Source organism: Cervus canadensis, chromosome 3, assembly GCF_019320065.1.
Source record: "Cervus canadensis isolate Bull #8, Minnesota chromosome 3, ASM1932006v1, whole genome shotgun sequence".
NCBI classification, from domain to species: Eukaryota; Metazoa; Chordata; class Mammalia; order Artiodactyla; family Cervidae; genus Cervus; species Cervus canadensis.
The window spans coordinates 47,638,023-47,653,495 of record NC_057388.1 but is presented as its reverse complement, the minus strand read 5'-3'; the positions used below and the strand labels follow the sequence as shown (position 1 = coordinate 47,653,495).

At 37.2% G+C, this 15,473-nt stretch overlaps 1 protein-coding gene across 1 annotated transcript in view; it reads right to left on the bottom strand.

The window, feature by feature from the left end:
* Positions 1–15,473, bottom strand: part of CTTNBP2 (cortactin binding protein 2) — a 164,032-nt gene that overhangs the window by 91,538 nt on the left and 57,021 nt on the right. Inside the window, exon 3 of the mRNA XM_043463106.1 lies at positions 6,774–6,998. Within this exon, the coding sequence (XP_043319041.1) occupies positions 6,774–6,998 (225 nt within the window). The remainder of the gene's footprint in view (positions 1–6,773; positions 6,999–15,473) is intronic.

The window sequence follows — 15,473 nt, the reverse complement described above, 5'->3', positions numbered from 1 at the left end:
AAACTGAATCCAGTAATATTTAAAAAGAATGATAAAAGGTTACCCACTGAAGTTAACTACAGGAATCCAAGTTGGTTTAATATTTGAAAATCAATTAGTAAGATTCATCACATTAACAAAATAAAGAGAAAAATCATGACCACAGCCATAGATACAGATAAACCATTTTACAAAATTCAAAACCCATTCATGATAAAAACTACTCAATAAAGAATAGAATGAAACCTCAATGAGATAAAGGGCATCTATAAAAAAGCATAGCTAGCATCATACTTAACCATGAAACAGCCTATTTTCTCCCTGAGGAAAGGAAAGGCCTTTGAAGTCTTCACTCACGGCTTCTAATCAACATTGTTCTGATGGTTCTGGTCAGTGAGATGATGGGGAAAAGAGAAGGGGAAGGCAGGTAGGCAATTTGGAAAGGAAGAATTAAAATGGGTTTTATGCACAGATAACATGCTTGTTTGCCTACAAAATCATATAAAATATACACAACTGCTAAATCTAATAAGAAAGTTTAGCAAGATCACAGGATACAATGTCAACATACAAAAATCAACTGAGTACCTGCACACTAGCAAGAAATGTTTGGCAAAAATAATGTGTTTATTATAGCACTGAATATTTAGAAATAAGCCTAGCAAAAGACATTTAAGACTACTAAACAAAAACCAATAAAACACTGCTAAAAGAAACCACAAAGACCTCAACAAATCAAGAGAAATACTATAATCATGGATTGGAAGACTCAATATTGTTAAAGATGTCAATTCTCAACACATTTAAAAATCAATGAAATTTCACCCCTGAAAACTTTCAAAGAAAACTTTCACAGAAATGCAAACAATCTAGAACAGAAAAGACAATTTTCATAAATAAAAACAAAGTTGAAAGACTTAGTTTGTACACAGAAGGCTCATTATTTAATTGCAGTCATCTTTTTAACCTAAAGTTGCAGTACAGAGATAAGACTAATCCACGATTCAAAAAAAAAAAAAAATCAGAGGAGTGTTCAGTGGCTGCCTGAAGTGGTGGAGATAATTATTGAGAAGATACTCCAGGAAACTTTCAGTGGTAATGGAAATATTTTCTATCTTGTAAGAGGTACAGGTTACACAAGTGTATGCACTTTGAAAACATCAATTTGTGCACTTATGCAAATTTTACTTTAAGGTGAGATTTAATGTAAATATCCCTTTTAGGATAAGCAGTAGTGAATGTCAGGTTTGCATTTTTGCCTTTTTACAGGGCGATGGGCTCTGTTCTCTGTCGTGCTGGGCTTAGCCACTGTCACGTCTGACTCTTCGCGACCCCCTGGACCGCAGACCTTGAGGCTCCTCTGTCCATGGGGATTTCTCCAGGCAAGAATACTGAAGGGGGTTACCATGCCCTCCTCCAGGTCATCTCCCCAACCCAGGGATCAAACTCAGGTCTCTCATATTGTATGCAGATTCTTTACAGTCTGAGTCACCAAAGAAGCCCAAGCATGCTGGAGTGGGTAGCCTATCCCTTCTCCAGGGGATCTTCCTGACCCAGGAATCGAACCAGGGTCTCCTGCATTGCAGTTGTATTCTTTACCAGTCAAGGTACCAGGGAAGCCCAATGTGTTCTAGGCTGCAGTAAATGAGTAATATATTGAAGTATGATAACTGGCAGCTTTCTCAGTGTAGGAGAAGTTAGTTCTAAATAAAGGATAACCAGCCGAGGTGGGATGCATGAGACAAGTGCTCGGGCCTGGTGCACTGGGAAGACCCAGAGGAATCGGGTGGAGAGGGAGGTGGGAGGGGGGATCGGGATGGGGAATACATGTAACTCCATGGCTGATTCATGTCAATGTATGACAAAACCCACTGCAATGTTGTGAAGTAATTAGCCTCCAACTAATAAATAAATAAATAAATAAAGGATAAGAATGTACCCTATGGTTTTGGGTTAAAATCAGAGGTGTCAATATAAGTATGAACTCGCTATAGATAAATAAAGATATAGATATGTGTATATATAAAATATGTTTATGAATATGATAAGTATGCATAAGTTCCTAGCTCTAGATTCATTTCTACTTTCCATTAGAAAGGAATGAAAATAACAGCTTCTGTATGTAATAGCTAATCCCAGGGGTTGGGATAAGCAAAGTGTATAATGAGCCTGTAAGAAAAAAAAAAAAATCCTTCTGTAATAAGAATGTGCTGTAGGAATTATGGGAATATATCAAAAGGAGTAGCTTAAAAGGGCTCTCAGAGGCCAAATCTGGGACAGTTTTGAGCAGTGATCCAGGGGCTGTGGACCTGATGGTTAGGGGTAGGAACAGACTTCCTCCCCCCCCACCCTGACTCAACTGCACTCTATTGTGATTATGAAGGAACCATGCTCTTTGTTCATAAAGATTACTGAGTTCCAGTTGATTCTGCTCTGCTTTGTCCAATTTATATCTACTCACAACCACTTTCAAGTAATGGCTCATGGAGCATATCACCAAAGCCTTTTGCAAAAAGCAGCAGGTTGTGTGGAAGAGCTTAGAAGAGCCAACACAGCCTGACTGGTAGTGAGAAAGTGGGTGGTTCCTCCAAGAATAGCACCCAGACTGGGAGCCATGAATGAAGAGGCACCAAACAACTGTTTTTCCAGAATGAAAGGGAAAACTATGTAGGAGGGAGCAGAGCAGCAATGTAAAGGCAATTAGTTCTAATTCGAAGTGGAAAAGAGAGGGGAAAGCAATTCTGGTCATTTGTAAAATGAGAAAGCAGACTGCATGTCTGTCACAATCACAAAACACTTCTATGACATTTAATTAAGTTCTTAATGTTCCCTCAAATCTTTTAATACTCACTGCACCCTTTTCCTCTTTTCTACATGGTCACCCCCACTGGCAACTGCCCAGTCCTGGTAAACAAGTACATAACAGTAAGATGTACAAGATTTTCTTCCTTACTGGGGCTGTAACAACCAGTCAGTTAGCTGTTAGGCTCTGCACTTCTCATCTGCCCCTTCCCCTTGATCTAGAGTTTCAAGAGAAGACATGGATGAGGGAAGCTGTTCTCCCCTATACGTCCTGGCTCAAAGCTGCAGACCTCAGTCTCCAGCTCCCCTTAATGCTCAATCTACAGTGCTCCCTGGGGAGTCAAAATGCATTTTGAACTGTAATAATGAGTTATACAAAAATAGACTCAGGAAGGAGTTGAAAACAATCATTCATGTACAAAGACTCTGACATACTCTTCCTAAAAATGTTATTTTAAATGTTTCTCTACCATGTTATCCTTGAACAAAAGTCTAGAAAACAATGTAAAATTAAATTATACTTGTATATTATAACCATGAAGCAGAAAACAGTGAGTACAAATAGCAAAATGAATTGCAATTATTTACAATGGGAAGAAAGAGGCATATGAAATAAAACACATATTTTGATTGCTCTTTTCTGGTCCATTCATCATTTCTTTGGTTGTCTAGCAGCTGAAACTCCTTTCTACGTCAGGGGAATTTTGCACTGATGGTTCTCTCCTGTGGTAGCTAAAATACAGCCAATAGTTGCTTTCCTGGTCTTGTACCTAAGGAGAACGCATGTGGCCTGAGCTTGGCCAATCAAATGCACCTGCTCTTAGGCATCAACTAGGAAATGAGTGATGCAAAGAAGCAGGGCTAGGGGAAGCACCACCCAAAACCCAGAGCGGTGATGGCAGTGGTGTTGTCTGCTGTCAGCAAGCTTCAGTATCCAGCTCAGTAGAAGGATCAGCCACTGCAGATTAGATCTACAGTGAACATTTGTCAGAGATACTGGTTGGTAAGAGCTAGTTCCCCCAGCCATGCTCTACCATGCTGTAAGCCAACAAATAAATGCTGTTTCCGATGAACTCCATGAACTCTGGAATCGCTTGTGACTACACATTCTGCCCGATGCATCTACTGTCATGCAACTGACCTCACTGTACTGAGCTGCCACCTAAGAGGTTGTTTCTGTTTCATTTTTTAGTCACTTCAGTCATGTCCAACTCTTTTACGACCCCAAGGACTGTAGCCTGCCAGGCTCCTCTGTCCAAGGGAGATCCAAGGCAAGAATACTGGAGTGTGTTGCCATTTCCTTTTCTAGGGGATCTTTTCAACCCAGGGACAGAACCGGCATCTCCTGCATTGCAGGCAGATTCCTTACTGCAAAGCCACCAGGGAAGCCCTACCTAGAAGGAGTTCTATCTAATATACAGAACTACTTTGAGTTTTTCCTCTGGTGAAAAAAACTGCCCCCTTCTGAATTTCTTGGTTGTTATTTTTTCTTTTTTTCTTTTATAAGCTCTGCTCAAATTAAAAGATGTTTGATATTTCTGGGCTAGAAGTTATACTATGTATGAATAAAATGACTGAAAATAAATTAGAACAGAAGCTGTATTAACAGATGAAGCATAAGATAAAAAATAAAAACCCAAATAATAACCACCTAGGTTACCGCCTCTAACTGGTATATTACCAGAGGCAAATTTCCCCATGATGATTACCCATTAGTTTATGCAAAGTGGCTTGAAGCTCAGTCCATTTGCCAAATTGACTCTTGCCCAAATTTTCCTGGCAAGCCAATTACCAGTTAACCCTCCTATTAGTAGTCTCAGCAGGAACCAACGCATGAATGAGCGCTAAGCTTCTTCTCCCGCCTAGAGAGGCCAACCAGAGCAGCATTCAGGCCAAATGTCTTAGAATCACCACAGAGCTCTGCCCAGTGTCAGATAATAAATACCTGAATTGAAGATAATGGGACCTTTGCTTTCCCTGACTTTTGCTCTGGCAGTGATTTGATGACCTGGGTTCATTTAAAATAAAGGATTTCTGTGTCTTAATGCTTTTAGATTTCTAAAACTGACATTTATTCTACATGTAAGAGACCTGAAGATGTCTGGTTACTATATTAACTCTCAAGAGTAGAGGTGACAGGTAATTTTATTGCTGAAATGACTCTGGTCTTATCAGTTGCTATGTTAAAAGAGAATATCCTTCTGGGACAAAAGGTAGCACTGCCATTCAGAAAGACCCTCCACTGAGACGGCACAGCCAGTCAACGCGGCCATAAAGGACCTCTGTGTCTCCATAATACGTGGGAGACAGATCACTGGCTCATTCCATACCAGCCTCTCAGGACCCATAGGACAGAAACAATTTCCTTTCACTTCCAGCCAGGTTGGAAATGACCCAGGCATTCAGAAACAAACAGGATGTAAGCTGATTTTTTAAAAAAATCAGCTAGATAATAAGAGCTTTGATTCAACTCAGAATTGAACTCAAAGCTTTAATTCAACTTTTTTTTCTCTCTTATTAAGACAAATGATAGATAAAACGCAAAACTGAAGTAAAATTTGGTAAAGCATGCATTTTATGTATTGAATGAAAACTACAACAAAAACAAAATATTTTCTTGATTTTTGATAATACAGCACAAACCCCAGCAGACATACTTTATTATGAAATAGCTCATTTGACACATTAAGAACGTAATTGAAATGTGTCTCATCCAAGACATACAAGTGAGCCTTAGTGACATCAACGGAAACAGACTGGCTCTTAGCTTATGTGGTTTGTGGGGATTTTTGAAAAGCTCTAAAAGATCTTTGAAAAGATCTCAGTGGTTGTCTGCAGGGCTTTGTAGATGGTACGCAGAGTCCAGGATAAAATGGTGTGATTTGGTCTCACATTCAGGGAAGACCTTCTATTCTTTACTATTTACTCATGCTTTAGTTTTCTACCATGTGCATACTGAGCAAAGGTTTGCTTTTATTCAACACCTATCCCAGAGCACCAGCAAATATATATTACTGCAAAGAAATAATTACAGGGAGAAAGCCCATACAGTCAATGACAGCATCATAAATATTTATATAGTATAGTACATTCAGGTTAACTGTTAATCAGGTGTTAAATGTGAGCTATAACAAATTCTCTGAAAAGGACAAATAGAAGACTCATTTTAATTTATGTTTTAGTAATGGTTGGAAGAACATACTACTTTTAACTCTAATCATACCAGACATCATTACCTTCTCTGTCTTCCTCACTCTTTTCTAATAAAGGGAATCAGTCGTCTCAGCAGTGTATCAGAAGGACAAAATTTAAACTTCTATTTCCTTATGGTTGATCACAGCAAGCTTTCATCACTTACGACTCTTTGAAGCATGTGCTCGGTGCAATAAATGTGTATTTGTGTTGCTGGGGGAGGTGAGGCAGGCGGAGGAGGTTGGTTTTAATGAAACACATGTGAGCAGGAGCCTGGAGGTCTGCAGCAGACACACCATCAGACCCCAGAGGCGAGTTTGAGATGAACCAGAACTTCAAATGACATGTTATGAGACTGAATATACTAAGCAAACTTTCATTCTATTCTCATACTATTTTCATTTAAAAAAAATAATAATTTCTAATTGCAAAGAAATACAGGAGACAGAAGCTAGATAAAGAAAGTTGGAGATGCCACCGTATGATCAGTCCTTGTTGCATTACTGGATCACCCACTGAGCAGTTAAACATGCCTTAGGGCATTAGGAAACAGAATCTCCCTCCAAAAATCCCTATTTTAATGAAAGCATCATAGTAACTATGATGGGAAACATAATATTTCATACTTCTTTTATGATTTAGTGATACTTTTGAGTTACATTTGAGAAGGGTCTCCATAATTTGTCAGTATTTTGCATTCCTAAAAATACAGCATTTAAGAACAAAACAACAACCTCGGAAGTGGTCTCCTCATTCTACACTGTGTTATGGGAAGAAGGACTATTGGAAAGTCTCAATACCTTCTTTTGTCTGCTCTCAGCAGCAGCCAGCTGTGTGGACATCCTTTCTTGCATTTTTCTGCAGTGTGCCATGACTGCTTCGAGGATGGAGAGGGGGTTGGTACAAACTGGCTTCTTCTCTTTATCGCTGGCACCTGCTTCATAGTCTCTCTGTAGTGCCAGGAATGGGTCATTTAAATTAAACCTCCCATACCGTTCCTGGATAAATACCTCCTTCCTGCGAGCCTAGAACAAAATCAGAGGAATGTATTCAGGAAAAGAAATGAAAATATACAGAAAAATATTTATATGAAGTTTTGTGGTTACTGCTCCAAATGGTATTCACAACCGTCATGAATCATGGCTCACATGTGATGTCAGGTGGTGAGAAGTAAGGAGATTGTGACCTCAAACCCTGACCAGTCTGCCAAGCTATTCAGTCTATGTTCAAAAGTTCTTCCTTTAAGAATATAGTCTTTTAAATTGCAAAAGATGCAAAAACAGTTTTTTTCTTCATGATGCGGACCCCTTCAAGGATCTGAATTTTAGGTGCAGTCTTTTCTCATTTAAAGTAAAATAAATATCAACAATTAAAATAATTTTTAACAAAAAATAAAAAACAGGCAAAATACTGTTTACAGAACTTATATTTCACATAATCTTCACCATGTTAAGTCACAAAATATAAATCTCCAAGTTTTGTACAATCAGAAAGGATTTTATAAATATGTGAAGAAAATATTTCATGAATTTTTTAATGTCAAAAATCACAACATTCACATTTTGTGAAATGTGACCAACTACCAAAAAAAAAAAAAAAACTCCAGAAAATTAGGAAGATGCAAATGTCTTCTCATAACTGAAGGACATTAAAATATAGTTCACAGAATCCCAGGAAAGAATGTAACCTCATTTTACTTTAAATGTCAGTCCATCAGCGTCAAAGTTAATTTCACATCCACTTGGCACTAAATGCAATTTTCTATAATTAGCCTACAATGGCCTTTGCATAAAATGGAAAATAGCAGGAAAATAGTAGTAGGAATATATTGAAAATGAGCAACATTTTCCTAACTCAGGTCATTCGGAATAACTACTAGAAAAAAATTATTCTATGCCACTGCCAGTGGAAAAACTAAATTACTTTACAATAAATCAAGCTTAATTTTCCAAAATGTCAAAGATGTTTTCTAAAGAAATATTACATACATTTCCTTAATTTAAACCAACTGCACTAACCAACTCAATTTTTCCATTTTAAGACCACTATCAGCAAGCCAACAAGTAGATAAACATGAATGCAAATGACAAGTGACAAAATCTAACATTTCTTTTCCTATTACAAATTAGATTAGAAAATATAATTTAAGAAAAGTTCAATTCACCATAAAATTTAAGCTAGCTTTCAGAGGATTATTTTAACCTTAAAAAACCAAAGTGGTTTGTAAGTCAAAAAACATTTGGTACTTCTAGATTCTTCAAATTTGATTATATAATCAATGCACTAAATAAGTATTACTTTAGAGATGCAATTACAAAAGCAATTTCATTTTATCCTAACTTTTCTCTTAATTTTTATTCAATGTGATGGTTCATCTTCCACCCCTGAGTGAACACTTGGGATAGTCCCCATGGTTTTTCTAATCATTTTTATCTGATATAATACCTATAGTCACTGTAAAATATAAAAATCTCAATTTGGATTTTAGAATATCCAACTTCTGTGGTATGATGGCTTCTCTTCCCCAGCTAGGATCTGCACCACCTCGGAAGGAAGTGTTTAAGAAAACCTGTCTTCTTTCATTCAATTTTCTTCCCATCTTTCCTCGTTATTTTCATCCTCTCCAGATTGGAAGGGACCAGAGGTAAAGGATAAAGATGAAGATGGAAGTGAGGGGACCAGGAGCACTCTACCTGAATGGTTCCGTCAATAAACTGGCCTTACCAACTGAGTGTAGCAAACATTTAACACATTATTTTCCCAGGAAGTGCCTGGTGACTTTAGAAAGCCACCCCACCTTTCCCACTGTTAGGGACTCTTCATCCACAGATTACATAGCCTGCAGGGCCCAGTACAAAGTGAAAACATGTGATCACTGCTCAAAAGTTATTAAGAATTTCAAGATGGTAACAGCATACCTTCTAACCAAGCCTGAGGCCGTTCTAAGTGCATGACCCTTTGTGACCATATGGCTTGCACAACCATGAAGCCAGCCTTGCATACACATCTTATGTAGCATCTAGAATTCAGTATTTTTTGTTACCTGACTTCTCTGCTGAATAGGCACTGAATCAATCTCACTCTTACTCTGTGATGACCATGGCCCAACCTGGTTCATGGGAAACTCCTGAATCTTCACTTAAACAAACTCTGGGAGGGCAAGATGACCACTGCAACCATCTTTCTGGCATTTCCATAGAATATCTGCTTTTTCAGCCCCACCTCCATTCAGAGCACCGAGACCTTCAGGAGAAACCTAGTAAGTCATTAGCTAGTCTGGCTGAAGTACTTTCTTCCTGAGATGAAGGGAAAAGCAACTAGATGGGGCAGGATGCACAGCATTCTCTCCAGAGAAACGCCCCTTGATAAAAATCCTTTCTCTCTTGAATCTCCAATAATTACATTTTTTATACCCTCAATGTGGGTAAGGAGTTTAAAAGTCAAAGGTTGATTTCAAATTTCTTCTGAAAATCTGGCATATTGGTCCTCATTTTAGCATCCATATTTATTATTATAGGTCCCCTGCTCAAACTTACATTTTAACAACCAATTAAAATTATCTGATGTCTACTTACATGTCCAACATATTTTATGATGTACAATACTTGTAACACTAACTCAAGCCATTTTTAACCACATAAGTTATTCTTAAACCAGAGCGAATTTTTGATAAATGGAATAAGATTTTATGTTAGAGGTAAATATGTATATCATAGATCTATTTCTGGTTTAAACAGATATCATGGTCTGAAAAATTTAGTATTTTTTTTTTTAACTACTGTGAAAGTTTTGCACATGTGCCATTTTTGTTGTGTTTTGGCTTTGCTTTTAAATTACTAGTTTTAACTGTGGCAATGATAACTGTAGGCAATTTTTTTCTGCTGGAAATGTTGTATAATTATATATGCACAGGATAATAAACATAAAGCTGTCAGTTAGTTTGCTTTGCTTCGCCAATATGGACTGATGCTTAACCTTTCTGATAAAGTTCAAGACACATACTATTCGATTCATTTAAGGGAAGAAGCAATGCTAACAAGCTATGCAACTTTGGTATCTTTAATTTTCAAAATAAGTTCAACAAAGCATCCTCATTTGACTCTAATACCACTTAAATACACATAGCAAATACAATTTCTTTTTCTTTAAAGTTCCTAAAGCCTGGAAACATCAGGTAAAATGAATTTCAAAGATTGTATGTACTCCATTAACATTAAACTGACAGCTCATCCCAAGTTTTACTGTTTTCGGAGGTACCTGGTAATAATTCTATTCTGTAGCCATACAGGAATTTTTTTATACATATTACATATATTCAACAAATATTTTATATACATATATTCAACAAGCATTTTATATACTGCTGTATTCAAGTTATAAGCAGGGGTTCTCACTTTTCAACTATGGAAGTATTTCTTTTAAGATTATTGTAAGAAGTATACCTTTCTTAGTACATCTTTCTTTGCAACAGAGTTCTTAATCTTGAATGTACCACATTATTTTTAATAAGGGCAGATAAACAATATAAAAGTATTAGTATTTAAGGATACTGTATAATTAAAAAGGACTTGAAATGTGTATAATACTGAGTTTGAAGAGGCCTTTCCCTAAAAAAAGGAAGAGCTGAATGTGCAGATAACTTCTTGGATTATGCATCAGAATTACTTGAGAATGAAATGCATTTCAGGGAAATGAGTCATTATGAAGCCACATGCTAACTATAATTATAAAAACAGACTCAAACTCTTAAACCACTGATACACTGATAAATAAAAACATAATTTCATCAAAATCTGAAGCTATATAGAATCCTGAGAAAGTTGCAAGCAAGAAATAAAAACATGGCCATTATTACTGGAGGATCTGCCATACAGAGTTCCTACTTTTGGCTTTCATTGTTCTGTAAGATCAACTGAAGTAGGTTGGACTCAATCAGCAAAAATAAAAGGAAAAGTACTTTAGCTATTCAACTTTTTCTACAGCATATAATCCTCTTAGGAAAAAAAGAAAACCCTAAAAACTTGAATTGTAGGTCACAATTACAACATATCACCAATTAATTTTAGAACATATTGACAAACATCACATTATTTTGTCTTTTGAAAAGCTGGAATGATTTTGTAACATTAAAAAGTATTAATAAAAGGTGGCTTTTACTAAGAGCTTATTTTTTATTGCAAGATGTTTCCCATTCATTTTCTCCTAAAATTAAGTTCAGGAGATAGCCACTTTTTAAACTCACATTTTATAGACAAGCAGACTGAGGCTTAGAAAGATTAACTTCCTCTCCCAAGGTCACTTCAACAGGAGCTAGTATTCAGCCCAGGCGGTATTACTTCAAAGACTACTCTGAAGCATTTTGTAATTTATGACTAGAGTATTCTGGAATAGTAGAAAGGGCTTCAAAAATTAGTACTGCTTACAACATTATTCATAAGTGCAAAATACAATCTAATAAGAAAAAGAAAAATGGTTCCTAAATATGCTTTTCCCCAAAAGCATATTATCAAAAGGCACTGAGTATCTGAAAACTGAAAAAAAAAATTAATAAATAAATAAACCAAAACCCACTAGCATTAATACAGATCTAACTGCAAGAAGACGGCAGAGGAATTAGGTCTTCAGCTCCAGCCTACACAAGGCAGAGGCCACTACCAAGGGTGCCAGCGACACAAAGGCACAAGGGGTGATGCAAACGATGAGTCCAGTCTGACTAGATGGACTTTCACAGGAAATACTATGAGTCAGTTCATGAGTAGAAACACTTAAACAAGTATGAAAACCACGTGGGCCTGCAATCAACACTACATTCAAGGAATGAACCAAAAATGAGCACTGCCCCTCCACACCTCAAATCCAGACTCCACATCAGGCTTCATTAATTAACAGAAAAGATCTGTCAATCAGAACTAGACAATCTCTACTGGGCTCACTTCTGGGTGAAATATTTAAAGAATGATCAATAGGAAAAGGACTTGATAGAACTGAATAGAAAAAGAAAACAGGAATGCTTAAAAGACTTAAAGAAGCATGATAACAATCTTTCACTATCTGAAGTCATTTCATCTTTACAGAGGTATTTAACTATTTCCATAATTCTCAAGGAACAGAATTATTGCCATTATAAAAAGCAATGTTTAAGGGTCAAAGCCATTCCAAAGTAATAATAGGCTGCACTGGATTGAAGTGAAATCTGTCTGGCAGCGTTTCAAACATCGGCTGAAATGGTAGAAATGGGGTGGGTGCAGAGTCTCAAATATCAGGAAGGCTGTCTGCTTCTAAACTGCTACACTTCTCTCAAACTCTGAAATACTATTATTCAATATCAAGAGGGATGGAATTTTTTTCCAAGCAGCCAACATAAGAATTTATCTATCTAGCTCCAAATCTCTATCTTAGTGGTAAGGAGTTCCAGTAGACCAAGTTTTTTTTTTTAAACTAAAATTAAGTGCTCTTTTAAGAAGGGAAAAAAATCCTACTTGCAAATGAATGTCATTCTAGGAGTGAGTTTACACATTCATACACAGTGTGTATGCATGTGCACACACACACACACACACACACAGTACTTGAGTGGACCATAGAGGGTGGAACAACTATGTCAAAGTTAACACAGCCTTTTGGAGAACGACAGTCACTGCCCCTCAATGATTACAAAGGCTTAGAAATTCACTAGCCAGGAACAAAATGTAACTTCCTGGAATAAAGAATGTCAAAACGTCTGAGTAATTTAGTCCAGTGAGCACATTTCAGACATCGCTGATATGTGGCAAGACATACATGGGACACAGAAATGGAAGGCATGTCATGACCTTTCCTGCAAGGCAGGAGGAGGATGTCATGGAGCTGCCATAACATCCTACCTGCTCATGGACAAAATAATCTGGATGTGTAGAAATTGTCATGCCAGTCATATACATAATGAATACTGTGAACCATATACTATGAGTGACTTAGATTTACCTGATGCCTGAGGTTAAAATCTGGAAGTCATACTTCAATAAATGACCTATTTTCTCACAGGAAAGCAGACCACTCTAACAGTATCTGTGAAATGGTTTGATTTCATAGAAACCAGAGCCAGAAGTGATCTGTCAGTCCTTTATTTTGACCCTGCCTGCCACTTAACCACCTTGCAAACACCCATCAGTGTTCATCTCAGCTAGAAATACGGCCCACGTTCAACTGTAAAAATAAGATTACCCTTATTCCCTAACTAGGTCAAGAATGGCAAATCATGCCTCATTGTTCTGCTCTCTTGCTTAGACATTATTACACTCTCAGCACACTTTAAGCCGAATCCAGGATAAATCCTATTTATCTTAATACATCTCTCCAGGCAGTCACCACCCATCAATCAGAACTGGAGCACGGATGAACTCACCTGCCAACTCTGCCGTGGGCAGTTAATTGCTGCAAAGTGCTGTATCTTTACCTCTGTGTGTTTGATCAGCCGTGTCCATCTCTTTGCGACATCATGGACTATAGCCTGCTTGACTCCTCTGTCCATGGGATTCTCCAGGCAAGAAAACTGGAGTGGGTTGCCATTTCCTACTCCAGGGGATCTTCCCCACCCAGGGAACGAACCAGGATCTCCTGGATCTCCTGCACTGGCAGGCAGATTATTTACCACTGCTAGACAGTTAAAACCATGCCTTTTATGTCTCTAACATGAGCTACCAGTTTAAAACCCCATGTATACCAATTATTTATTTAAGGCTGCAGAAATAATGGTTCTATTACTGGGATTAGTCATGTACAATGACTTATAAACATTCCATATCAAAACACAATTTTAAATTTTATAAAAGAGGCACTATTACTCAATGTTAATAGGAAAAAAAAAACCAACTAAATGTGCTTATCCAAACCTATAAGCATACTTGACATACTCTACATTTTGATTTAAAATACAGTTTGCTAAGCTTTGGAAAATATAATAAAAGAAAAAAAAAGGAACAAAAAAATTCAAGATTCAATTATCAGAAAGTAGTCACTATTAAGTTTGCCTGGTACTCTACAACTTATTGTTTACAAGCATATATTTAATACTAAACAGTTATCAAGGACTTAAGGGAATATGTTGCAAGTAAACTTTCTCATTTAGTTTGCTAAACAGTTCCTATTTCAAGGATCTGCATCAATATCTAATAGTATTTCACACATGAATCCTTATATACTAAAAAAAAACTTAGTTTATTACTTACTTTACTTTCAACTGTTCTAACACACCTGCGGGTAAAATGTGGGACTATTAAACTCACTGAGGTAGAATTACTGGGTTAAAAATAAAACTATTTTGGCATGAAAGGATATTTCAATATCTGCAAATGAACTAAGGTGATATCCCTCATCAATAGATTAAAAAAACCATCTGATCATTTCAATAGACGCAGAAAAATCTTCTGACAAAATCCAACATCCACTTGTGATTAAAAAAAAAATCCGTCTAGAAAGAGGGCATAGAGGGAATATATCTCACCATAATGAAGACTTTTTGAAATACATTACCAAATTTCTCTTTAGCGGGGAGTCTGCCAATTTTATTCCCATCAGCAGTAGTGATTTTGTGTCTACAGTTATGAGAGAGATTGGTCCACATTTTCCTTCTTCATCTTTTAAAACTCTTTGTCAGTTTGAGGATTAGGATACTTCTAATCTTAATTTAACTTATATGCAGAGTATATCATGCAAAATGCTGGGCTGGATGATTCACAAGCTGGAATCAAGATTGCTGGGTGAAATACCAACAACCTCAGATATGCAGATAATACCACTTTAAAGGCAGAAAACAAAGAGGAAATAAAGAGCCTCTTGATCAAGGTGAAAGAGGAGAGTAAAAAGGCTGGCTTAAAACTCAACATTCAAAAAATGAAAATCATAACATTTGGTCCTGTCACTTCATGGCAAATAGATGGGGGAAAAGTGGAAACAGTGACAGATTTTCTTTTCTCGGGCTACAAAATCACTGCAGATGGAGACTGCAGACATGAAATTAAAAACACTTGCTCTTTGGAAGACAAGCTGTGACAAACCTAGACAGCATATCAAAAAGCAGAGACATCACATTGTGGGCAGAGGTCTGTATAGTCAAAGCTGTGGTTTTTTCCAGTAATCATGTACAAATCTCTGAGAGTTGGACCATAAAGAAGGCTATGTGCTGAATAATTGATGCTTTTGAACTGTGGTGGTGAACAAGATTCTTGAGGGTCCCTAGGACATAAAGGAGATCAAACCAGGCCATCCTAAAGGAAATCAATCCTGAATATTCACTGGAAGGACTGATGCTGAACCTGAAGTTCCAATCCTTTGGCCACCTGATGAGCAGAGCTGACTCACTGGAAAAGACCCTGATGCTGGGAAAGACTGAAGGCAGGAGGAGAAGGGGATGACAGAGAATGAGTCAGTTGGATGGCATCACTGACTCAATGGACATGAGTGTGAGGAATCTCTGGGAGTTAGTTGGTGATGGACAGGGAAGCCTGGTGCGCTGCAGTCCA